The 23,934-nt window shown below is 56.3% G+C and overlaps 2 protein-coding genes across 11 annotated transcripts in view; both read left to right on the top strand.

The window, feature by feature from the left end:
- On the top strand, window positions 84-10,941 carry SH3BP2 (SH3 domain binding protein 2). Its single transcript, XM_018049839.1, is given in 14 exon segments — window positions 84-247; window positions 1,250-1,389; window positions 2,504-2,606; window positions 4,183-4,300; window positions 4,504-4,574; window positions 5,316-5,404; window positions 5,628-5,696; window positions 7,149-7,570; window positions 7,572-7,792; window positions 8,811-8,934; window positions 9,154-9,209; window positions 9,453-9,534; window positions 10,014-10,073; window positions 10,404-10,941. Coding segments are annotated over 14 exon segments (1,857 nt in total). The 3' UTR covers window positions 10,542-10,941.
- ADD1 (adducin 1) overlaps window positions 19,005-23,934 on the top strand; it is an 89,843-nt gene continuing 84,913 nt past the window's right edge. For 4 of the 10 annotated variants that reach the window (XM_018049842.1, XM_018049846.1, XM_018049848.1 and 1 more), the window contains exon 1: window positions 19,057-19,211. The gene's annotated coding sequence lies outside the window, so the exon portion shown is untranslated. Of the gene's footprint in view, window positions 19,212-23,934 lie in introns of all 10 variants that reach the window. The other 6 variants (XM_018049844.1, XM_018049849.1, XM_018049850.1 and 3 more) reach the window with 3 other exon arrangements.

Below are 23,934 nucleotides of genomic sequence, written 5' to 3' on the forward strand. Positions count from 1 at the left end.
TGGCGGGGCGAGGGCGGGGCGGGGGGCGAGGGCGGGGCCGGGCGGGGCGGCCGGCCTGGGCGCCCGGCCGGGGGCGCGGCGGCATGGCGGGCGCCGGGCTGCGGCCGTGGGCCTGGGCCCACCGGGAGGCTGGCTCTGGGGCCGAGGCGGCCGCCGGGGTGCGCGGCCCGGGGCCGTGTCGGTGCGCACAGGGGAAGCGGGTGCAGGCTGCCCCCCCGATCCCAGCTGGGCCCGCCGCGTGGACATCGTGAGTACCGAGCGGGACCGAGCCGGCGCTTCCGGCGAGAACAAAGGCGGGCTGGCGTGCGGGGGCCGGCCCCCCGCGGGTCCAGGGGCTCCGGGCGGGGCGGGGGCCCGTCTGTCTGCCGGCACCTCCTGGGGCAGGCACCAGCGCGGGGCCCTCTTCTCCCTACGCCCGCGGTGCTCTGTCCTGTGCCGGCCAGGCGGGCACGGGGGTGGCGCGCTTTTGTCGTAGCCTCCGCTGCTGCGGGACGCAGGACCGAGGGCTGGCTTTGTGTGCAGGGGAAGCTGGAGGGGCAGCCCTCGGGACCTGGGCAGAGGCCGAGGCCGGGGCCCCAGGGAGGAGTAGGCGTCCGGGCAGACGGGAGGCAGCCAACGTTTGGTGGAGCACTCAGGTTTGCCGAGAGCAGTGGTTTTCTCTGGGGGTGTGTGTGTGTGTGTGTCTGAGGATGGGGCAGCAGTTCCAGTAAGACTGGGCTTCTGGGTCTGACCCTGACTCCTCCAGCTTCACTGTGGACCCAGGAGGGACCAGGTGCAGGTGGGAGGGGGCCAGGCACTGGAGATAACAGCACAGGGTCGGGGCTGCAGTTCAGAGGGACCAGGAGTAGAGGGTGGGCTGGAATGTGACTGGGCATTGAGGTGCCTCACAGAGGAGGGCATCTGAGTCTTCGATTTGAGGGACGAGTAGTTCTCCCTGTGAGGAGGGATAGCAGTCATTCCAGGCGCAGGCTGGAAGTGTGAGACTGGAAGAGCCTGCCAGATTTCTGGGAGAGCGGCTGGAACAGGAGGAAGAGGCCGTGGAGTGGGGTCCTGGGATGGAGGGTCCTGTGTTAACCCCTAGGCAGGCAGCCTGTCCCCGGTGACTGCACTATGTGGTCCCTTCCTGAGTGATGCCCCAGGCTGACGGGGTGTGTCCCAGCCAAGCCAACACACGGTTGTCGTGGCCACGGCCGGCAGTAGTGTGTTCCCATCCCCAGCTAAGACACGTCCCCTTCCCTTTGTATCGTAGCTTCATGGCGGCCGAAGAGACGCACTGGCCTGTGCCTATGAAGGCCATCGGTGCGCAGAACTTGCTCACCATGCCTGGGGGTGTGGCCAAGGCTGGCTACCTGCACAAGAAAGGCGGGACCCAGCTGCAGCTACTCAAATGTGAGTCTCCTGTGTGGGGGTGGGGGGCATGAAGGGAGGCCCCGGGGATAGGGCTGAGCCTTCTTGGGCCTCTGTGGCAGGTAACCCGCCTTCCTGAGCCTCTGCTTCCTTCCTCGCCATGGGCCCTCTGGAGTTTCCCGTCTGTCTCTGCTCATGCTCCCCCGTGCCCTGAACTTGTCCTTTTTAGCCCCCAGGGCTGTGGGAGGGTCTGTGGTGATGCAGCTGGGGGAGACTGGAGGGCATCGGACACACAATGCTGACCAGCTGGCCAGGAGCTGTGGGCCCTTGTTGGTCTGGTAGGTCTGGCTCCTGGATGGTGCCCTCACCGTATCAGTTCGGTGTTCAGTGAATCAGTCACTCTGTCCGTAGTGAACCCATGTGCCAAGCCAACACCCATCTGGGTGCTGGGTCTCTGGAGAGCTTCATGAGACCGGGGCTCTGGTCCCTAGGACAGCAGACTGGGAGAGGGGGAGCCCCCAGGCCTGGGAGGTGCCGGGCTTCGAGACACTGAAGGCCCAAGAGCATCAGGGCCTTGTCCGTCCCCCTGACCAGCTGCGAGGTCCCATGGGGTTGCTCGAGCTGTGCCCTCTGCCAGGGACTCCCTGACCCTGTGCTGCCTGGTTGAGGTGCCCCAGGCTGACTGGTTTGGTGTCTCCCTTCTCCTCTTCTGAACTGGAGGCTCCAACGAGGGCCTGCAGCTGAGCTGCTCCCGGGCCTAGGAGGAGCTGCTCAGGGATGGGGCTCTCACCATCAGTACCTGGGGTCAGCTCCATGTTGGGCGATGGGGGTGGGGCGCTCTTGTTGGCAGCATCTCTGGGGTTTTTTGCCCCCACCCTCATTCCACCACCTCCCAGCAGCTGGGCAGCACCAGCGAGGTGGCTCTGGCTTCCCTGGCCGCTGGCCCCGTCTCTGCCCTTCCTCGAGCCAGCTTTAGTCCTTGTTCCTAGGCGCCACACAGTCCCCTGAATCTCCCCCTGCCCCCGGAGGGACCTGCATGCCCATTGACCTGCTGCCCGTGTAGACTCTGGCCTGGAGCCATCCTGGGCCTCCGGGCATGGTCCCCAGAGTGGGGCCTGCCCAGGACTGAGGCTCGCCCGCCCCGCCCCGCCCGCAGGGCCCCTGCGCTTTGTGGTCATCCACAGACGTTGCATCTACTACTTCAAGAGCAGCACGTCCGCCTCGCCGCAGGGCGCCTTCTCGCTGAGCGGCTACAACCGGTAAGTGCCCTGCTGACTGTGCTGCCGGCTGCCGGGGCCAGCGGCTCCCCCCCACTAAGGTGGGCCCAGGCCTTCCTGTTTGCGACCCCAGCCCTTTGGACCAGCCCCACCTCTGCCAGTCCCTCCTCTCCTGAAAGCCAGCCCTCAGGGTTGACCAAGGGCCTGGGGGCGGGGCGAGGGCCTCCTCCAGGGTTGGAACTCTCCAGTCTCCCTCAAGCCCTCCTCCTTCCTCACGCCTCGCCCTCTCCCCCACTGCCACCTCCTTTTGGCCAGGAGCCCAGCCTGCGGGCCCAGGCTGTGCGCTGGGGCTTTAATCAGCCACGAGCCTGCCCCCCAGGGGCTTTGTGACTAATGGTCCGCTGGGCCGTGGACCAGGCGCCCGGATGGGATGGGGCGTGTTGGTGTGTGCGGGCCTGCCCTCAGCCTTGGAGACCCGCGTTGCAGGGTGTGATTCCTGGCTCTAGGTCTTGGGGTCACACCACCCAGGCCTTGGGGTCACTACATTCTGGTCCCCTGAGGAGGGCCTGGCCTTGTCTGCCTGGGGGAACCCACGGGTCCCATGGTGTCAGTGGCAGGACGGGGACCCTTGGGAAGTGATTCTGGGCCTTTGTGCACATCCTGGCTTCCAGCCCAGTGGCAGATCTGCAGGCGGAAGACAGGGGAGGCTCCAGGGCCCTGTGGCTGCCAGTGGGCACGGGGGCCGTGGAGCTCTGAGGTCCTCTGAAGAGGGACATTTTTTTTTCCTGCACCTGGAATATTTTTTATGGTATGAATCTTTCTTTTTTATACAACTTTAAATACATTTTTTGCACATTCGGATATTTAGTCCTCACAACAGTTCTGTATGATAATCAGGGATGACGTTGCTGTCCCCGTTTCACAGATGAAGTAGCTGAGACTCCAGAAGGTTAAGGGGCTCGGCCAGGTCGGCCAGGAAATAGCCAGAAACTCAAGTGCTCTTCTTTCTGTTTGTCTCTCTGTGCCGTAATGACAGGAGCTAGAGGGACATTTCTTTTCCCCAGACATACCGCCTGGAGCCTGGCGGGGGTGCCGCCTTGCCCCAGGGTATGGTCCAGGCCCCCTGATGGCACCTGCCTGGGTGCCCAGCCTGACCGCATGCCCCGGGCAGACGTGATCGTTCCCTGAACCCCACGTCTCGGCTGCAGGAACAGCCATGGTCACTTTTCTGAAGTGCTCTGGGGCACGCTGCCTGGGAACAGGGGTGGGGCCGAGGCTGACCCGAGCCCTGTGAGGGTCCCCCAGCAGGCAGGCCAGGGGTTAGGTGGGGCCCCAGGCATCCAAGTAAAGTCTCGCTGCGGGGCGCAGCGAGGGTGGCATGTCCTTGACTCGGAGCCCTGCACCACCGCTTCCTGGAAGCCCTCCTGGATTGGCACTGTCTCTCACCACCCGCCCTTGCCCACATGCTTCCCTCTGCTGCAAGCACCCAGGCCCCCAGCATGGGGGCGGGAGGAGGATGACCGTGTTCCTGGGGGCCAAGGCCTGTCCAGGGGCTGGTCTGTCCTCAGGCGGTCCCTGTGGGCGGGGAGCAGACGGTGACCACTGGTACTGCTCTCAGGGTGATGCGGGCGGCTGAGGAGACGACGTCCAACAACGTCTTCCCCTTCAAGATCATCCACATCAGCAAGAAGCACCGCACGTGGTTCTTCTCCGCCTCCTCTGAGGATGAGCGCAAGGTGCTGGGGGCGAGGAGCGGGCGCGGCCCCCATGCAGGCCCTTGCACTCAGGGTGGCGGTCTCAGGAGGAACCCTGGGTGGGCCGGCGGAGGGCCGCAGCACCAGAAGAGCCGGCCTTGGGGGATGATGCAGACCGGCCCAAGTGGGGAGGGCAGGGCAGGTGAACGCGGGTCCTGCCCGCTGAGGCCCTGGCTCACCTGCAGAGCTGGATGGCCTTGCTGCGCAAGGAGATTGGCCACTTCCAGGAGAAGAAGGAGCTGCCGCTGGACGCCAGGTGGGCGGGGCCGGGGGCGGGGGCGGGCGGGGTGTCCCTCGGCCGGGCCAGGACTGTGAGCTGGCCCACAAACCCCCTGGGGGCCGGGCCCAGGGTCTCCTCCTTGAAGGCTCTTCTCCGGGTGCCACCTGGGCCGCGTGTGTGTGGGGTGTGCTCCTGAGTGTGTAAGCCTGTGTGTGCATGTGCCCTGTCAGGGGCGTCTGTGCTTTCACCTGTCCAGCCAGGAGGCCCGGATTTGTAGTGGCTTAGTCCTTTGGGTTCCCAGCCCCCTTCACAGGGGAGTGAGTCCCCAGGGCGGTGGGCCAGCCCGTCTGGGTCTTGCTGACTGCATGGGGAGGCTGGCTCAGCACGCAGAGGGGCTCTCTGTGTGGAAACAGCATCTGCCCGATCCTTTCAGAGATGAGGATTCCAGCGGGCCCCTGCCTGAGCCTCAAGGGCCGGTGCATCGGGGACCTGAGGCCTGGCACCAGGCTGGGCAGTCAGGGGGTGCGCCTGTGGAAGAACCACAGTGGGGCGGAGAAGGCAGTCGCCGCCCGCTCCAGTCTCCTGTCGTCTGCGTGCGCCTCCCGTCTGCGTGTCTGCATGTCCACCTCTTTTCTGTGTCCACACGTCTCTGCGCATGTTTTTCATGTGCTCTTCTGTGTCTGCATTCCCACTCCTGCGTTGGCGTCTGTCTGCGTGTCCGTGTGTGTGAGTGCGGGAGGCCCCCTGCCCTGTCCTCACTGCCTGCTCCACTCTCAGCGACTCCAACTCAGACACGGATAGCTTCTATGGCGCCATCGAGCGGCCGGTGGATATCAGCCTGTCTCCGCACCCCACAGACAGCGAAGGTAAGATGCGTCCAGGGGCCCAGCCCGCGCCTCTGCACAGCTGGCTGCTGCCCAGGAGGGAGGCATAGCTGACTGGCCTGCCTGCTTTGCCCCTTGGGTTTTCCCAGGCATCCTGAGTGTCCTGGGTCTGGGCTCCCTATCCTGGCCCCTGCCTCCCTGAGCGGGTGGGATTCGGAGGGCCCTGCCCGGCAGCCTCGGACCTGATGCCCCGTCTGCCCCACAGACTACGAGCATGACGACGAGGACGACTCGTACTTGGAGCCCGACTCCCCTGAGCCCGGGAGGCCCGAGGGTAGGTGGGGCGGGCCCGGGGCTTGGGTAGCGCTTGGGGTGGGGAACGGGGCTTGGTGGCTGGACAGAGCCCCCCCAATCTGGGAGTGGTCGTCCGGGTACGGCTCTGTGTGGCCTCTGGCCTGACCGTCTCCACCTCAGGCCTCAGTTTTCCTCCTTCGGCTCAAGGGTTTGGAGGATCAGACCAGGAGAGGTTGACTCTGGTCTCTGATCTCCTCCAGTTATCCTGGGGTGGGAGAGGGGCGGTTCAGGGATAAGCTGGCGGAGCCGGGGACGGAAAGTCTAGCCCTCTGTGAGCACCTCTGGTGGCCACGTGGTCACTCACCACCCCACCCAGCCTCGCCTCCCAAAGCCAGGGCGATGGGCTTGTACCTGCATCACTGGGAACACGAGGAGGTGTGGGAGGACCACGCCCCTGCCCTGCCCTCTGTCTTGTCACTTCTCTCCGTCCCCTGCCTTCTGTCTCCCTGCTCACTAGTCCTTCCCCCACCCCGTTCTCCTCCCCCAGCTCCTCTTGCCCTTCTCGCTTTCATTATCCCCGGGGACCTGGCCCAGTTCTTCCAGCCCAGCCTACCTGTTTCTTGACCTCTTCTTCGATGACCTTGACTTTCGCTTTCCTTAGTCTCCTCAGGGCCTCCTCTTAGCTCTTGTTGTGTTGAGTCTCTTAAGTCATGTCTGACTCTTTGCGACCCCATGGACGGCAGCACGCCAGGCTTCCCTGTCCATCACCATCTCTTGGAGCTTGCTCAAACTCCTGTCCATCAAGTTGGTGATGCCATCCAACCATCTCATCCTCTGTCATCCCCTTCTCCTCCTGCCTTCAATCCTTCCCAGCATCAGGGTCTTTTCCAATGAGTCAGCTCTTTGCATCAGGTGGCCAAAGTATTGGAGCTTCAGCTTCAGCATCAGTCCTTCCAATGAATATTCAGGACTGATTTCCTTTAGGATGGACTGGTTGGATCTCCTTGCAGTCTAAGGGACTCTCGAGAGTCTTCCCCAACAGCACAGTTCGAAAGCATCAAGTCCACTCAGCGTCCACTAAATCTCTTGTAGCAGCTTGAACGTGTCATGAGCAGACCCAACCTGTCACCCCCCGCCAGCTCCCGCCCTTCCTCCTCGCCTGTCGGTGGGAGTCCCAGCCGCCCTCTGAGCCCAATCCTGGGAGGCTTCCTGGTCTCCTCTCTCTCTTTTGCCTCCCCCTCTGGGAACCTGATGTGGCACCTGGGCTTCGGGAAGTTTTGCCCAGGCTTCGGAGGGCATCTGGGGTGGGCCCAGTGGCGTGAGGCGGGCCAGACCCAGAAGGAGGGCCACACCAGGAGTGCCAGGCATGGGGGGCGTGGGGCGGCCAGGCTGCGGGGCAGGGGCCCTGGCTGTCCACTGCCCCCCGAGGGGGTGCAGCTGCAGCCTCCAGCGGGGGACACCCACTTACCATGTGGCTCTCTTTGCTCTGCAGATGCCCTGATCCACCCGCCGGCCTACCCTCCGCCCCCTGTGCCCACGCCCAGGAAGCCAGTCTTCTCTGAGGTGCCCCGTGCCCACTCCTTCACCTCCAAGGGTCCAGGCCCCCTGCTGCCACCCCCGCCCCCTAAGCGCGGCCTCCCGGACACCGGCCCGGCCCCCGAGGACTCCAGGCGGGAGCCGCCGGCCCTGCGGTGGGTGGAGCCCGGTTCCAGGGTGCCCACTGTCTCCCGGAGGATGAGCGACCCCCCATCCAACATCTTGCCCCCCGGGCCCAGCCTCCGGAAAGCCCCTTGCTTCCCCGAGAACAGCAGCCCCAGCCTGGAGCCCCGGATCCCCGCACACGGGGTCAACCCCTCCAGCACAGCCACGGCTGCCTCCTGGAACTGTGACAAGCTCAAGTCCTTCCACCTGTCCCCCCCGGGGGCCGCCCGCCCCCGAGCCCCCGCCTGTGCCAGCCAACAAGCCCAAGTTCCTGAAGATGGTAGAAGAGAGTCCCCCAGGGGAGGTGGCCAGGCCTGGACCCCGTGTGCCTCCTGTGGCCCCCCGGCCGCCTCTGCTGAAGCTGCCCGTGCCCGAGGCTGCAGACCGGCCTCCTGTCCTGCCCCGGCCAGAGAAGCCGGCGCTCCCGCACCTCCAGTGAGTCGGTGTGGCACAGGACACCCCCTGGCCTGGGACACCCCTCCTTGGCATGTTTACCCTCTGGTGACCCTGTTTCCCTGCCCCTGGCTCTCAGCCCATGTGGGTGCCAGGTGGCCCTGGCATGGGGGGAGCAAGGCTCCTCGACTGCCCTCCTGCCTGAACTGACCAGCTGCCCCTGAGGCCTGCTCCAGACCACGTGGGCCTCTTTGCCGGGCAGTGCCGGGAAACACGTGCGTCGTTGCAGCCCCAGGCCATGGGGCCCTTGGCGGTGAAGGCTCTGGGTCCACGGGGCGACCCCCGAGTGTATGCTCCCGCCCGGCTCTCCTTGGGTGCCCTCGACTGTGTCTTGCGCCCCACAGGGCTCTGTCAGCACCGTGCCCGTCAGGACGTCCCTGGTGGTTCTGTCTTGTGAGGGGTCGCAGAGTTGCAGGCCGAGTCCCTGTGTTAGGCTCTGGGCCTGGCCCCGAGCGCCACAGGGCTGCCTGGTCCACAGCCAAGCGTCCACAGCACAGCCGCACACACAGCCTGGCAGCCCGTCCAGGGTGGCCTCCCTGAATCCTCCCTGGAGCCCTGGAGGCTTAGGAGCACGTGGCCACTCGTGAGGGCGTGTCCCTTTGGCTCGGGCTGTTGGCATCTGTTCTCGGTGGCTGTCGGGGGAGCGTGGCTTGGCTGAGGCCACAGGGGTGGTCCGTGGCAGGGAGACTGCCCTCAGACCGGGGCCTTTTCCTGCAGCATCCAGAGCTCAGGATGCCCCGGGCCAGCGATCCCAGCTCAGGCTTCCAGGCCTCAGGCAATTCCTGCTGCCCCAGGGCGGTCAGCACGGATACCCGCCCCCCCCACCGCCCCCGCCCTGGAGCTCCACGGTCACAAGCCTTTGACGGCTGCCAGGGCTTCAGGCACCAGACTCCGTGGGTTCCAAGGCTCGGTGTGGTCACTCAGAGGGCGAGAGGGGGTCACCGAGGGGAGCGGGGCATTGTCCCACGTCTGACCGGCCTCCCTCTTGTCTCGCTCTCAGGCGATCACCCCCTGACGGGCAGAGTTTCAGGAGCTTCTCCTTTGAAAAACCCCGGAAACCCGTGCAGACTGACACGTCGCAGGCGGACGCTGGCGGGGAGGGCTCCGACGATGACTATGAGAAGGCGAGGCTGGGTTGGGGGGGTGCCCACATCTTAGTCGTCGGGGGAGGTGGGGGTTGCCGGAAAGCTGGGGGCTCTGGGGCTAGAGGGTCGAACCTGGTGCAAACGCCTGGCTCCCAGCAAAGTCTGGCAGCCAGCGGGGAGGAGGGGCCCCCACCCCCGGTCTCGGGCCATGACCCTGACCCTTGACCCTAATCCTGACCCTTGACCCTGACCACTCAGGTGCCACTGCCCAGCTCAGTCTTCATCAACACCACAGAGTCCTTCGAGGTGGAGAGGTCAGTGTGCAGCCCGCCTTTCTCCACGGCCTCGTGTTGGCAGACCTGAGGTTCTCTGCCGGGGCCTGCCGCCCCCACCTCAGGTCTTCCTGCCTCTCTGTCCCCGCCCCCCCCCGACTCCCGGGCTCTGTGCATCTGCCCCCATGGCCCCCGGTGCTCTCGGAATGGGGGAGGTGGGTGGGCTGGAGGGTCCCTGAGAGCTGCTCGTGGGCGGCTCCCCTCCACGCAGCCGTGTCGTCGTAGGCTCTTCAAGGCCACGAGCCCCCGGGGGGTGCCCCAGGACGGTCTCTACTGCATCCGGAACTCCTCCACCAAGTCGGGGAAGGTAGGCACCCAGGGAGGTGGGCCTGAGGGGTCACATCACCGTCGGGAGTGATGCCCGCCCCCCAGCACGGACACGAGGCAGGAAGGAAAGGGTGGGGTTCCTGTTCCTGCACCTTGAAGGGGGGCTTCTTGAGGGTGGTGAGCCTGGTGGGACGTCTGCTGGCTCTGCCCAGGCCCCTCCAAGGGTGACTTGTGTGGCCGCACTGAGCCTCAGTTGCCCCATGACTATCAGGGGCGGTCCCAGCGTGGACCAGACACACGGTGCTGCCACTGACGCCTCACCTGACTCTGAGGGCAGGCGCACTGGGGTGAGGTTGCCCGTCGCGACCCTGCTGTCCGCGTGTGGGGCCACCCTCCCCCACGGACAGAGCCGTGACTCTGCTGCCCACCGGCTCCGTCTCTGAGGGGCCCGCTCGGGGTCTAAGGTCATCGTCTTCCCGAGATGAGCGAGCCCTGTGCTGCGCGCTGCTCTCCCTGCAGGTTCTGGTCGTGTGGGATGAGACCTCCAGCAAGGTGAGGAACTACCGCGTCTTCGAGAAGGTGAGCAGGCAGCCTCGCGGAGGGCCCCGGGCGGGAGGGGAAGCCTGCTCTGGGGCCTGGCTGGGGTCCCAGGAGTCTCCCTGGTGGAGCACAGGCAGTGGGCATTCGGAGGCCTGTGCCTCCAGATACCCCTCCTCCCCCCTCCCCCAGTCCCGGCCCAGCTCTGTCCCCCACAGGCCCCAGAGGAGAGGGGGTGACCCGCCCCCGACCCTAGGCTTATCTGCAGACCTTGCCGGCACCCCCTGGGCGGGCGTTGCTGCCGAGCACCCCATTTCACAGGGCAGGCAAGCAGGCCAGCGCCCCCCTTGACCCTGCCCCCCTCCACCCCAGGACTCGAAGTTCTACCTGGAGGGCGAGGTCCTGTTTGTGAGCGTGGGCAGCCTAGTGGAACACTACCACACCCACGTGCTGCCCGGCCACCAGAGCCTGCTGCTGCGGCACCCCTACGGCTACGCCAGGCCCAGGTGACAGCTGTGCCGCTCGGCTCTGCGCAGAGGCGACCCCGGAGGCGGGCCCACATGGGAGGCTGGGCCTCCCCAGCGGACATCTCAAAGGAATCTCAAGGCCAGGCTCCGCCCAGCAGGCTGGGTCCCGGGGCCAGGCCAGGCCCTGGGCCCCAGAGGATGGGGTGGGGCTCTCCCGTCTCACCCTGCGCACTGCCCAGGGGCCCAGGACCGAGCCCGGGCTGGACTTCATGGACAGGAATGGAGGTCCCCCAGCACACCCACCCTGCACTGGGCTGGGAGCTCGGCAGGGCTGGCGTATTTGGGGTGGGGGGACAGGGGCTGGACCCCCCAGGAACGTTACAACACAGGCTCTGTGTGGGGCCGGTGCTGAGCAATAAAGCACAGATGACCGTTGCACCGTGGCCAGGGCTAACTTGAGTACCCACTCCAGAGTCTAAGCAGTGACCTTGGCAGGTCAGCTTGCCCTAAATGGTGGTCTTGTCTTCTAGGTGCAGGTTGCTAAATGGCTTGCTCTTGGGTGCACAGCTGGTCACAGGATAGGACCCCAGAGTCAGACAGTCTGTGTTCAGAGCCTGTATGTGAAGGGTCAGGTTCTGCTGCCGTGAGTCCTGTCCAGGGCAGTGAGGCTGCAGAGCTGAAGGCCCCACATGTCTCTAGTTGAGTCATTCGCTGGATTAACCAGCAGTTGGGAGACAGCCGGGTGGGAGGCTCTCCCAGCGTCCACTGTCTTCGGCAGTAGGGTCTGCAGGGGCTGGGAGCTTGGAACCCAGCTGGGGGTTCCAGGAGGGCTTCCTGGAGGAAGTGATGGCTACAGTGCGGTGGGAAGAGTGGGCCCCCTGCAGGCCAAGGATGGGTGGGGACGATGGAACCAGATGCCCAGGTGCTTCAGCCCGTACTCCGCGCAGGCCCAGCCCTGAGTACCTCCGTGCTTCCTGTCGTGGGTTCCAGCAGGCTGGTCTCCTTGGCGTGACCATCTGGGGTGAATTTCTTTTTTTTTTTTTCCATAAAAACAAGCTCAGCTGGAGTCGGCTGTCAGGGAACCCAGGGCTGTTTGATCCTCCACACAGCCCTCTTTTGCTAGGAAAGCGGAATTTGCTGTGTAAAACCCAGGCCACGAGAGCACTTGCGCCCACTGGCACTGATTAAAGGTCCCAGGAGAAAGCCGTTTACGCGTCCCCTCCTCTGCCCTGGGGCACATCCTGGGTGAGGTGGCGGTCAAAGGAGCAGAGAGAGGCCTGGGCAGAGATGTCGGCTCTCCGGTGGGGAAGAGTGCGGCTGTCTGCTTCCAGAAACCGAGTTTTCCAGCACCAGCTCTGCAGATGTTTCCCACTTTAGCCCCTGGGGATGGGGGTGGGGAGGCGGTCATGGCCTCTGGGTGACCTGGGGTCACTCAGGGTCACCCCCACTCGGGTCTCGGGCTCGGGAGTCCTGGTCTTCCTCCCCCAGCATCTGCAGGGAACGAGCAGTTTGCCCTCCTTCACCCACTCTGCCCTGAACCCCAGGAGGCACACCATTCCCAAGTGGCCACCGCTTCAAGTGGGGACTCGAGTCAGAGACGCAAGTTTCCAGCAGGGCTTGGGGTCTGCTGTGCTGGGGACCGCCACAGGATGCTACTGCTTTTAGCTGGCGTGCAGCTGCTTGGGAGCCAGCTCGAGTTTGAAGAGCCTGAGCTGGAAGGTGTGGGGGTTCTGTGCTGGCCGCCTGGACAGTTGGGGCCTGTTGCTGCCGGAGGCCCAGCACAGAGCCTGCTGGGACAGCTGCCCAGCTCTGTGGACCACGCAAGCTCAGGGCCTCAGTTGCTAGAGTGTGTGGGTTGGGGGCAGTGGATGGGGCACCAGATGTGGTCCTCTGACGTGGAGGTGGGGGCGTCCCAGACCTGCTAGAAGGTTCTGTTCCCCACGTTGGCTGGAGGCTGGTTAGCACCAAGCACTTCCTGTACTCGAGGCGCTAAGCTGCACACTTGACTTAAGCTGCTGCTCCCCCAGCTCCAGGCAGACCGTTTCACAGGTGAGAAAACCGAGGCGCAGAGCGGCTTGGGTTTGCGTCCCAGCCATGTGATCTGTCCTTTGCTGCAGAGCCCAGACCCTGGCGTCTGCCCAGCAGCCTGGGATAGGCATTGTGGGTGTCAGGTTAATCTGCACCCCCCAGGGTTCCAGACCTGCCTTCACCCAGCGAGGGGGACACAGCTGGGGGGGTGGCGGAGGACAAGACCGACCTACCTCGCTTCTCTGCCCTCCCAGCCCCAGTTTGTGGGTAGACCCGCTGGGAGGCCCACCCGAGGGGTCGTGCTGCCTCTCACGTTACAGACAGGGGCGCTGAGGCTCAGAGAGGCTCTGCTGACCTGCCCAGCCCGTCGGTTGAGCAGAGGTGGTTCAGTCCCTGCCCTTGGGAAGAGGCCCCAGCTGCTTTGAAGGCTCCTCCAAGCCAAGCACTGAGCCTGGTTTTACTGTTCCTGCAATTGATCAGAAAGAGCGCAGAGAGCCCCTGTCACTTCTGTTAATAGTGATTTTTTTGTTGCAAAAATGTGCTTTTAGAACCAGAGGAGACCTGAGGAAACAAAGCGGGATTGCTCCCTGCCCCCACCCCAACTCTCGGTCACATGGCGTGGACGCCCTTGCTGACGTGGGTGGAGGGTGCTTCCAGCAGCCCCCGCTGAGCACCAGGGGCCTCAGCTTGGGGCCAAAGGGCTTCTTGCCCAGCGGCACTGGGCTGGCCTCTGGAGGGGATGGCAGGGCCACCCAGGGAACATTAGGAGAGGGAGCTGGTGATGGACAAACCTGCGTCCCTAGAGGAGGGGCAGTGAGGGGAGGACCAAAGCCCACTTCTGGCTGTGACCTCGCAGCAGGGAGCCCCTGGCCGGGCAGCCTGCACACACATTAGGCTCCCTGTCAGGGCCCCAGAGGTGGTTGCTGGTGGCCAGGCTACCAGCACTATGGGGAGGGAGAGTCACAGGGCATAGAGCAGCCCTGACCCGTCTGCCGCCCTCAGAAACCTCCGAGGCTGCCTGATGGCTGCCCCTGCGTCACCCTCCAGCTGCATCCTGGCCACACCCTGAGCTACTCAGCTGAGGTGCCTCCTTTTCCCTTTCATTTCCTGTGGAATAAAATGCATTCAGAAAAGGGAACCACGCAGAGACGTGGCGTTGCTATGAGGGGGACCAGCCCCCCATGCCCTCCCCAGCTCAGCACCACGCCTCCCGTCTCCCTGGCTGTGGGGGCTCCTGCTGTACTGCGAAGCCTGCATCTGTCTCCGTGCTTTCCTGTCTGTGCGCCTACGTGAGTGGAGTCATGCCCACGCAAGCTTTGGCACCTGGCTTCTGCGTGTCATGTCTTCCAGGTTTATCCAGGTTGCTGTGCATAGGTGTAGTTTCTTGCAGAAAACTGTTCTGTTGATGGTATCGTAGTTCAGGGATCCATTTTACTGTGGGTGGACGTTTAGTTTGCAGTTTGGGACAATCACAGATAGTGCTGCTAGCAACAGTCTTAACTGTGTTTCTGACCCATGTGTGCATGTGTTTCTCCGGGGTGTGTACTCAGGACCCTTGGGGCATCAGGGCCTTCCACTGTTTCCCAAGAATTCTAAGGTAAAAGATCGGTGGTTCCACATCCTTGTTAACACTCGTAATTGTCAGACTTTTCTCCATCTTTGCCAATCTGGTGGGTGTATAATTATGGCTTTAATTTGCATTTAGCTAGTTACTACCGGACTTCCCCTGGTGGCTCAGATGGTAAAGCATCTGCCTACAATGTGGGAGACCTGGGTTCAATCCCTGGGTCGGGAAGATCCCCTGGAGAAGGAAATGGCAACCCAGTCCAGTATTCTTGCCTGGAGAATCCCATGAACGGAGGAGCCTGGTAGGCTACAGTCCATGGGATTGCAAAGAGTCGGATACGACTGAGCAACTTCACTCACTCATTGGATGTGAGCTTGAGCAAACTCTGGGAGATAATGAAGGACAGGGAAGCCTGGTGTGCTACACTTCGTGGGGTTGCCAAGACTCTGATACGACTTAGTGACTGAACAATTACTGATGAGGCTGAGCACATTTTCACATATTTATTACCCATTTTGATTTTGTCTCCTGTGAAGTATCTGTTGAAGTCTTCTGCCCATTTTCCTGTTTGTCTTTTTCTATGAATCGATAAGAATTATTTATGTAGCCTTGATACTGTCCGTAACGTGTCGTGTGTATCTTTCCAACTCTATAATTGGTTTTCGGACATAGTGTGGGGTGAGGATTCACTTTCACACCTCCCCACGGAGGGCTGCCCCACCTTTCCCTGCATTGTTTACGTATAATCTGTCCCTTCCCTAGGCATCTGCAGACCCCTTGCCGTCTGTCTGTACACGTGTAGGTCTGTGACTGGCCTCTGTTCTGCTCCCGTTTTTTCTGTGCCAATACCAGGCTGTCTTAATTGCTGTTGTGTGGTTAGTGCCGATGGGTCTCCTTGGTGGCTCAGTGGTAAAGAAGCTGTCTGCCAATGTGGGAGACGCGGGTTTGATCCCTGGGTCCAGAACATCCCATGGAGAAGAAAAGGGCGACTCACTCCAGTATTCTTGCCTGAGAAACCCCATGGACAGAGGAGACCAGTGGGCTGGAGTTTATGGGATCACAAGAGTCAGACACAACCCATTGACTAAACAGCAACAACAATTAGTCCTCGTCTCTGGTAAAGTCAGTCCATGTTTTCCTTTGAATGTGTCTTGGCTGTTCCGGCTCTTAGTGTTTCCAGGTAAGTTTTTTCTCTCATGTAAGTTTTAAAATCATCTAGTCGGTTCCATTAATGACAACTCGGTTGGTATTTTGACTGGGAGTTCATTACAGCTATTTGTCCTTTGCGGTCTTGCTCAGCTTTTGTGAGGTTTGGTTCATAGGTATTTCGTATTCCCTTTATCATATATGGTTTTAATTTTTTGTTATGTAACGGTGGCACATAGGACACACTTTGTCTTTTAACTGCAGTGATTTGTCCATTTGTGTTTAACGTGATTAAATCTGTTGTCGTATTGTTCCGTCTGTGCTGGTGTTTTTCTTTTTCTCTTGTTTTTTCTTGCTTTTGGACTGAGCAACCTTTTCTTTTTTTCTTTTCAAGCATGCCACAGTCTATTTCTGTTCTTAACTAAGTTTAGAGCAGTCGGTACCTTTCCTGTCCTGCACAACACGAGGAGTTCAGGGGACTTTTTTGGTTGTACTCTGTGGCATGCAAGATACAAGTTCCCTGACCAGGGATCGAACTCATGCCGCCTACGGTGGAGCCATGGAATACTAACCACTGGACTGCCAGAGAACTGCCTTCGGGTGGCTTAATTTCATTGGTCTCATTGTTTGGTATTGATACTCGTTGTTTGTGTCTAATATTGTATTGTTGTTGTTGTTGTTGTTTTTTAAGCTCCTACATAGAGACTTCCCTGATGCCTCAGTGGGTAAAGAATCCGCCTACAATGTGGGAGACCTGGGTTCGATCCCTGGGTTGGAAAGATCCCCTGGAGAAGGGAAAGACTGCCCGTGCCAGTATTCTGGCCTGGAGAATTTCATGGACTATATAGTCCATGGGTGTGCAAAGAATCGGACACGAGTGAGCAATTTTCACTCGCAAGACAGTATCACTCACAAGATACACAGCACCTCCCTTATTCTTTTTTTTTTTTTGGAAAAGGAAAGTGTACTTTCATCGCATTTAAACTTTTTATGGCTATAAAATGTACGTAAGTTCAGCATTTTAACTGTTTAAAGCATACAGTTCCGTGGCATCCAGTACATTCACGTTGTGGATTGTCACCACCATCCATCCACTGATCCCTTCTCATCCTGTAAGACTGAAACTCTGTATCTGTTAAATAGGAAATCCCATTTCCCCCTCCTCCAGCCGCTGGCAGCACTGCTTTCTGTCTTACGAATCTGACTACTCAAGTGCCGCACTCCAGTATTCTGGCCTAGAGAATTCCATGGACTGTGTGCTCCATCTCCATGGGGCTGCAGCGTTGGACATGACTGACTTTCACTGGCCACTGGCAGGGCCCTCATACAAGTGGAATCATAATTTGTGTTTTTGTGACTGACTTGTTTCACTTAGCATTATGTCTTTTAAGATTCATCCATATTGTAGCCTATGGCAGAATTTCCTTTTTAAGGCTGAATATTATTCCATTGTTATGGACAGACCACATTTTGTTTATCAGTCTGTCAAAGACACTTGAGTTGCTTCCTCCTTTTGTTCATGGTTAATAATGCTGCTATGAACATGCATGTACAAATGTTAGTCTCATATATACCACGAAGTGGAATTGCTATGGTATATGGTAATTCTTTAACTTTTGGAAGAACCACCATACCATTTTCCCCACTGATTGCACCATTTTACATTTCCACCAGCAATGCACAAGCGTTCCAATTTCTCCACTCCTTGTCAATACTTATTTTCTTTTTTTAAAATAAAATGGCAATCCTAATGGATGTTAAATGGTATCTCATGGTGGTTTTGACTTGCAATTTTTTAAAATGTTTAGTGATGTTGAGCATCTTTTCATGTGCTTATTGGCCATCTATGTATCTTTGGAGAAATATAGATTAAGTCCTTTGCCCATTCCTTAACTGGCTTGTATACTTTTTGGGTGTTAATGTGTAGATAGTGTTTCTTATATGCAGTTTTCTTAAGACTGGGTTCTTCAGAAGCAAAACTTTGAAGAGGAATCTTGTGCAAGTGATTTATTGAGGGAATGTTCTCAGGATAAGCTGAATGGGGGAATTAGGACAGTGCCAAGGAAAAAACAAGGGAAAGAGGTGGTTCAGCTGGAGACTAGCTTAACCTGGACCTAAGGGAATCTCTGGAGTATGACTGTTCTACAAAGTTGGTTTTGCTTTGAAGGGACCAGCCTTTTGTACCCCAGGTCAGCCAGTTATTGTCCAGGTAGGGAGATAACCTCCTGGGTGAGGCAGCACTCTGGAGAAAGGGGGTCCATGGCAATTAGCAGCTCACACTCACACCACCTGGAGAGTGGACCACTTGTAGCACGCACCCAGAAGAGGGATGTGGGCTGGGCACCAATGGCGACTCAGGCCACCCCTTGAAGGGCTCAGATCCACTTGATGTTTCTCACATTCAGTTCAGTCCATTGAGACATGGACTCTTCAGTGTTTTCACTGGTCCACGTACCTGGGAGAACTTCCAGACGATGGATAGAGGGATAAACTGAGGCCCCCACTGCTGCAGTTGGCCTCACAGCCACACCGATACCCAATAACTCACTTTTCCACCATGCATTCCAGACTGTTCTCAACTCACCCTCTGGCTCTGGGAGAGCCCTGTGCTTATCAGGCCGTGTTGCTGCATCTGACGTTTTACTTGTCACCTTTGTTTGACCTGGGTCTTTTTCGTATCTTCTGTGTCGCCACTTCATGTGCCCAGTGGTTGTCCACTCCCTTCCTGCCTTCAGCAAGCCCCCACTGACATCTCCTGTGGGCCAGGCCTTTTTGCTGGGTGAAAGGGAAACAAAGTGAGTGATGCAGAATTGTGAGTCTTGTCTGGAGACAAGTCCGCTTCCAGGAGATCAGAGGTCGCCGTCGTCTCTTATCCACGGAGAGTGTCCCTGACTCTTCTGCAGACCAGGCCAAGGAGGACCCTGCTGGGAGGGCAGGCCTGGATTCCATACTATTCCTTCACTGCCCAGCCCTGGGCCTCAACTCACTATGGTTATAAAGGGAGCTAGCCCATATGGCTTCTGTGTCTTCTGGGGACTCGTATGAGACCAACAGGAGGGGCAGTTTGGGGAGGCGCCTCCAGGTCACTGGCAGACGTCCTGGTCTCCCCGATGCCCTGGTTCTGCGAAGGTCCCTGGTGCTCTCGCTCTTCCGGCATCAGCACGCCCGGCTCCGGACAACAGGCAGCGGCCGCATCGACGGAGCCTAATCAGGATCCACAGGCCTCGCTGTCTTGGCCCCACCCTGGCTGCCAGCCCGGCCCCAAACTCTGGGCACAGGGGCAGAGTCTGTCCGCTGGAAGAGTGGGTGAGTCGGGCAGGGAGAGGCCTGGGGCCTCAGGCCGAGAAGGGCCTGGAACGGATCCTTTGGAGCGAGCTCCTGCGCGTCCTGCGAACCTGCCTTCCAAGAGCCTGACCAACGACAAATGAATGAAGCGTCCAAGGGCCTGACCATCGACAATGAATGAGTGGCCGAGCGGCTTCGGGTGAGCGGGCGCCGCCGGCACGCCGGCCCGACCCGTTTCAGCGACGAGGCATGTTGGCCTGCGAGCGGCCGTCCCCACGCGCTGGACCCCGCCCGGTCCGCAGGACCAGGGGCTGGGCGGCCGAAGTCCGACTCTGCCAACAGGCGGCAACCCCGCCCGCTCAGGCCGCGCCCCTCGCCGCCTCGGCCCCGCCCCCCGGGCGCCGCCCGCGCCCAGCCAATAGCAGCACGGGTTGCTGGGAGGTGCGGCAAGGGCTGGGCCTATGGGGTGGTGCGTTGGTGGGCTGCGGCGCCGCAGGCCGCACCCAGCTCGGGCGGCTGGGGCTGTGAGGAGGGCTGAGGGGGCGGGAGGCCGGGCGGGCCGGGGCAGCGGGCCGGGGTTCGCGCGGCGGACAGGGGGCGGAGCCGGAGCCGGAGTCGCCGGAGCGGACGGGCGGCTGTCGCACTGGGACCTAGGCACCTTCGCGCTGCCCGCCATTCGCCTCTGAGGTGAGGCTGGTGCGCAGCGCGGCGGCGGGCTCGGGGCTGCAGGCCGAGCGGCGGGCCTTCGGCTGCGGCACGGAGGGCGGGGGCCACCATGGGAGGGGTCCGCGCCTTTCGGCCGCCGGCCTTGAAGGGCGGAGGCGGGGGGGGGTGCCTATATCCTGCAGACCCTTGGCCCCAGGGGCTGGTCTGTGGGGACGGCTGGACAGCTTGTCGGTGGGCTGCGTGGTGGGCTTCGGGGGTCCCTGTGGAGAAGGAGGGCGCGGGCTGGACAAGTGGGTCTGCGCGGTGGTCGCGGCGGCCCGGCCCGTGGCCCCGCGGTGCCAACGGCTCCAGGCTTCGTGCACAGACGCAGGCAGACGCGGGCATCCGGATCCTGCCAGCCGTCTGCTCTGTTTTTTTTTTTTTTTAAGAAAACGACAGCTTCTGCCGAAAGAGAGAAGCCACATCTGCCTGCGGACGGTAATAGGGCTGTCCTGCAACTTGATTAGGGAAGGGGCTGTTGCTCCTCCTCGCCCTCTCTTTCCTTTCTTTTTCGTCTCGGGGAGTGTCAGAGGGTTTCTTGCCTTTTAACCGTTTTATTTTTGCTCGAGTAATTCATGGTGGTCAGGAGATTTCGTAAGCTTTTGCGTTCACTTCATGCATTTTTGCCTTAAGTATTTTTTTGGTTAACCTGCAACTGCCAGTAGTGGTGTGACCATATGATTTTATGCCTAAATGACAGAAAGCAGTTTGTCATATCCGCACGGGCCAAAAACGTAGCTGAGCATTGTGTGCAATGCTGCTCGTAAGTTGTTACAGAAGGATTTTTTTTTTTTTGCGGGTGAAAAATGTTACTTCTTAATGAGGATAGGAAATAAGCTGTTGTAAGGTCCACTCTGTCTTTGCAGTGAAGGCTCCCAGTGAAGTTGGAGTAGATGAGCACCAGAAAGGGGAGGGTACGCCAGGCAAAGATGAATTATATGAGGGTGGGGTTGTACAGCTGGGGTCTTCAGTTAGCGGGCAAGTGCCAGCCCACGTGTAAATTAGTTATTTAAATCCAGAATCTTGGTATTCTGATTGTGGGTTACACTAGAATGGTGAAGTTGTTTTTTAAGGAAGTGAATGATTTTGGCAGTCCCAACTGTTTTTCAGAGTTTTGATGTGGTTTACAGCAGGACAAATGGTATGGTTTGTTTTACTGTTTGTGTGGTTTCAGTTACAGAGGCTCACCGAAAGACGTGAATCTAAATTTTACCCAGTCTTCAAAAGGTGGGATAATTTCCTCTCTAAAATATAATTTATACAGCTAGCCGTTTTCTCCTTTAACTGTTTGGTGTTGTCTGATATTGGTAAGGTTTTGTTTGGTATTCAGTTGTTACTGATTTTGCTATAAAAGGTGTTTCTTTAGATGATTATTAGTTTTTAGTTAGTTCTTTCAGGTTGTCCTTGTATTGAATCAGTAAATACTGAAGCGCTTTAAAAGATACTTTAAAAAAATAATCAGATATCCAACTGGTTTAAAATTTTCTTGATTGGCATAATTTTTAACAGTTTGACAGCTAATATCAAAGAGAATTTTTATTATGTGAAACTTAGACATTAAATTGGATTTATTTATTTATTTTTACATGTTTAATTCTTCCCACCACATGTAGAGAGACTAGTATAATAACCCTCTCTACCCTCATCTAGCTTCAGTAGTTATTTTACTCATGGCTAGTTTTGCTTTACCTGTATCCTCACACCCAAGGTGTCATATGATTTTAGCTGTTAAGTGTTTCTGTATGTATATTTTCTTGATTTTAACAGTTTTAAATCAGGATCCCAAGGCATACATTGTGACACGTTTTAATCTATAGGCTCCTCTTCCGTCTTTTGTTGTCGCTTGTAATTTATTTGTTGCTGAAATTGTTGGTTTGTCCTGTGGAATTACTCACGGTCTGGATTTTATTCTGTTTTGTAGTTTATCTGTGTAGTATTTGCTGTAAATGTAATGTAACTTAGTTAGACCTGAAGGCGTTATCAGATTCAGGCTTGGTTTATTTTTGGCAAGAAGACTTCATAGGTTAGTAGCAGATAAGGATTAGTAGTCTTTTTAAATGGAAGTATAGATGATTCATAGTATTTCAGGTATATATACCATGTGTATATCAGATACATATTCTCTTCAGCTTCTTTCCATTATAGGTTATTAAAAGATACTGAATATAGTTCCTTGTGCTATATAGTAGGTACTTTTAAATCTATTTTTTATACAGTAATGTGTATCTGTTAATCCCAAATCTCCAATTTATTCTGCTCCCTCTTTCCCCTTTGGTAGCTATAAATTTGTTTAGTCTGTGACTCTGTTTCTGTTTTGTAAATAAGTTCATTTGTGTAATTGTTTAGATTTCGCTGAGGTGGTAACATTTGACGTCTTTCCTTGTCTTGTCGCACTTAGTATGAGAATCCTTAGGTCAGTCAGTGTTGCTGCAAGGAGTCTTCATGTTTGGATCCCTTAATGCTCAATGTTTAGAGTCATTCTTTAATTAGGTATTAAAAATGTTGATATTTTAATTATATAACTTCATCATTTATTAGCTGGAATATTTCTATAAAGAGCAATTTCCCTTCCTTCATTATTTGGTTACCTTGAATTGTAACTCTCTTAGGAAAGGCAGGATAAATGCTTAATCCTGCTACATTTTACATTAGTTTTCAAAATTATGTGTTGGCATTCTCCGAAAGAAGCCAATGAGTTGTGTATATGTATTTGTGTCATTGTGAATTCATGGATTTAAACGTATTTATATGGTTCAGTTCATTGCAGATCCTTATTGAGACTCAAATTGTTCCGTCATTGTGTAATAGAAATCTGTTCAAATTGGCTCCTCAATCCTTTAGACACAAGTCTTTGATTGCTCTTTTTCCTGGTATGACAAACCACACCAGGCTCATGTTGTACATTTTTTGTCCCAGCCCTGGAATCATCATTTCTCCAAGCGGCCTCGATTTTTTTTAATGGAAAAATAATATTTAGTAATTAAAGTCTGTGCCGTGGAGTTGTTTATTGCTGCTAAGTTGATCATTGATCTTTTCAGTGCACACATGGCGGATTACTGACACTAAAGCGAGATGACAGAATTCTGTTTAACCTTTTTAATCTTGCATGTGTCTCTTTTTTCTTCTAAGACAAACGTCTTGACTCTGATTACTCATTGCTTTATCCTACACTGTATTTCAGTATCAGAAGGATAATATGAACACTACCACCAACTAATCAAAGGTGTTTAAGAGGTTTTTTTGTATCCTTATTTGGAATACGTAGTCAAATTATTGTGTTTTAAAGTTGCTTAGAGTAGTTACTGCATGATTTTGCTACCACTGGATGTGTAGTGTTCTTTTGTTTTTTATTTTGTTTTCAGTGTTTAGGAATTGCATTTTTTTTTCAAATTGAAGAAATATCATGTAAGTTACAGGTATACAGTGTAGTGATAAATAATTTTTAAAGTTTATACTCCATTTTTAGTTATTATAAAATACTGGCTAAGGAATTGCTTTCTGTCTTGTTTTGAGGTTCCATGTATAAGTGGGATCATGTGGTATTTGTCTTTCTGTCTGACCTAATTTCACTTATAGTGTTCTCAGGGTTCATGCATGTTATAGAAAGTATCAGAATTTTCTTCCTTTTTAAGACTGAATGACATTCCACTGTATGTAAATACCACACTTATTTATTCATTCATCCCTCTGCAAATATTTGGTTTGCTTCCACGTATCAGCAATGGTGAACACTGCTGCTGTGAACATGAATGTGCAAATAGCTTCCTTGAGACCCTACTTTCAGTTCTTTGTGTTATGTATTCAGGAATGGAATTTCTGGATCAGATGGTAATTCTGTTTAAAAAATTTTGAGTAACCTCAATTTTAATACTGTTTTCCACAATGGCTGTACCATTTTATTGATATATTCCCACCAGTAGAGCAAAAGGACTCCAATATTTTCACATCCTTGGGAACATTTGTTTCCTTTTTTTTTGATAGTAGCCACAGTGGTCATCCTAATGGATATGAGGTGGTATCTTGTAGTTTTGATTTGCGCTTCCCTAATGCCATCAGGCTTTTTTCCCCACTTAACATGTGGCATCTGTGCCAGACTAGAGTATAGACATATTTCTCATTCCTTTCAGTTGCATTGTGCTCCTATATGGTTGTGCCATGCTTTATTCAGGAAGATATGACTGCTTTTTAATGAATGTTCTTGTCAATTAATGGCCATTTTTTTCACTTACACTGTAACTTGGTGAAGTTTTTCTGATGCATTTAAAGTGATCAGAATGGTAAGAAGTACTTCACATAAAGTGTGATGTCATACTCTTGAATTCTGTTCTGTTAAGAAGACTTCAGCCTTCTCTCTTAGGTGGTGGTTAGCCAGTACTGATGTTAAAAGATTTCACTTTTACTTTTTTTTTTGCCTTTTTAATAGCTGCTCTTTCAGTCCCTCAACTGCGATAGTACAGTTTGGAGCTGGCTTCAAAAATGTCATTTCTCACATCATCTAATTCATATTGACACAATATTAATCCAGTTGTAAATATCACATTTTAATAATCTTTTTCTGTTATCTATTCTCTCATGTATTACCTGTCTTCATAATCACTGAACTCTTGAGTATTTAGCCATTAAAGTCTAAAATACTAGACGTGTAGACTTTAGTGTGTGGAAACCAGTGCTTATAGCTGTCGTCATTAATGCTGTCCGGTAACAT

Source organism: Capra hircus, chromosome 6, assembly GCF_001704415.2.
Source record: "Capra hircus breed San Clemente chromosome 6, ASM170441v1, whole genome shotgun sequence".
Lineage (NCBI taxonomy): Eukaryota > Metazoa > Chordata > Mammalia > Artiodactyla > Bovidae > Capra > Capra hircus.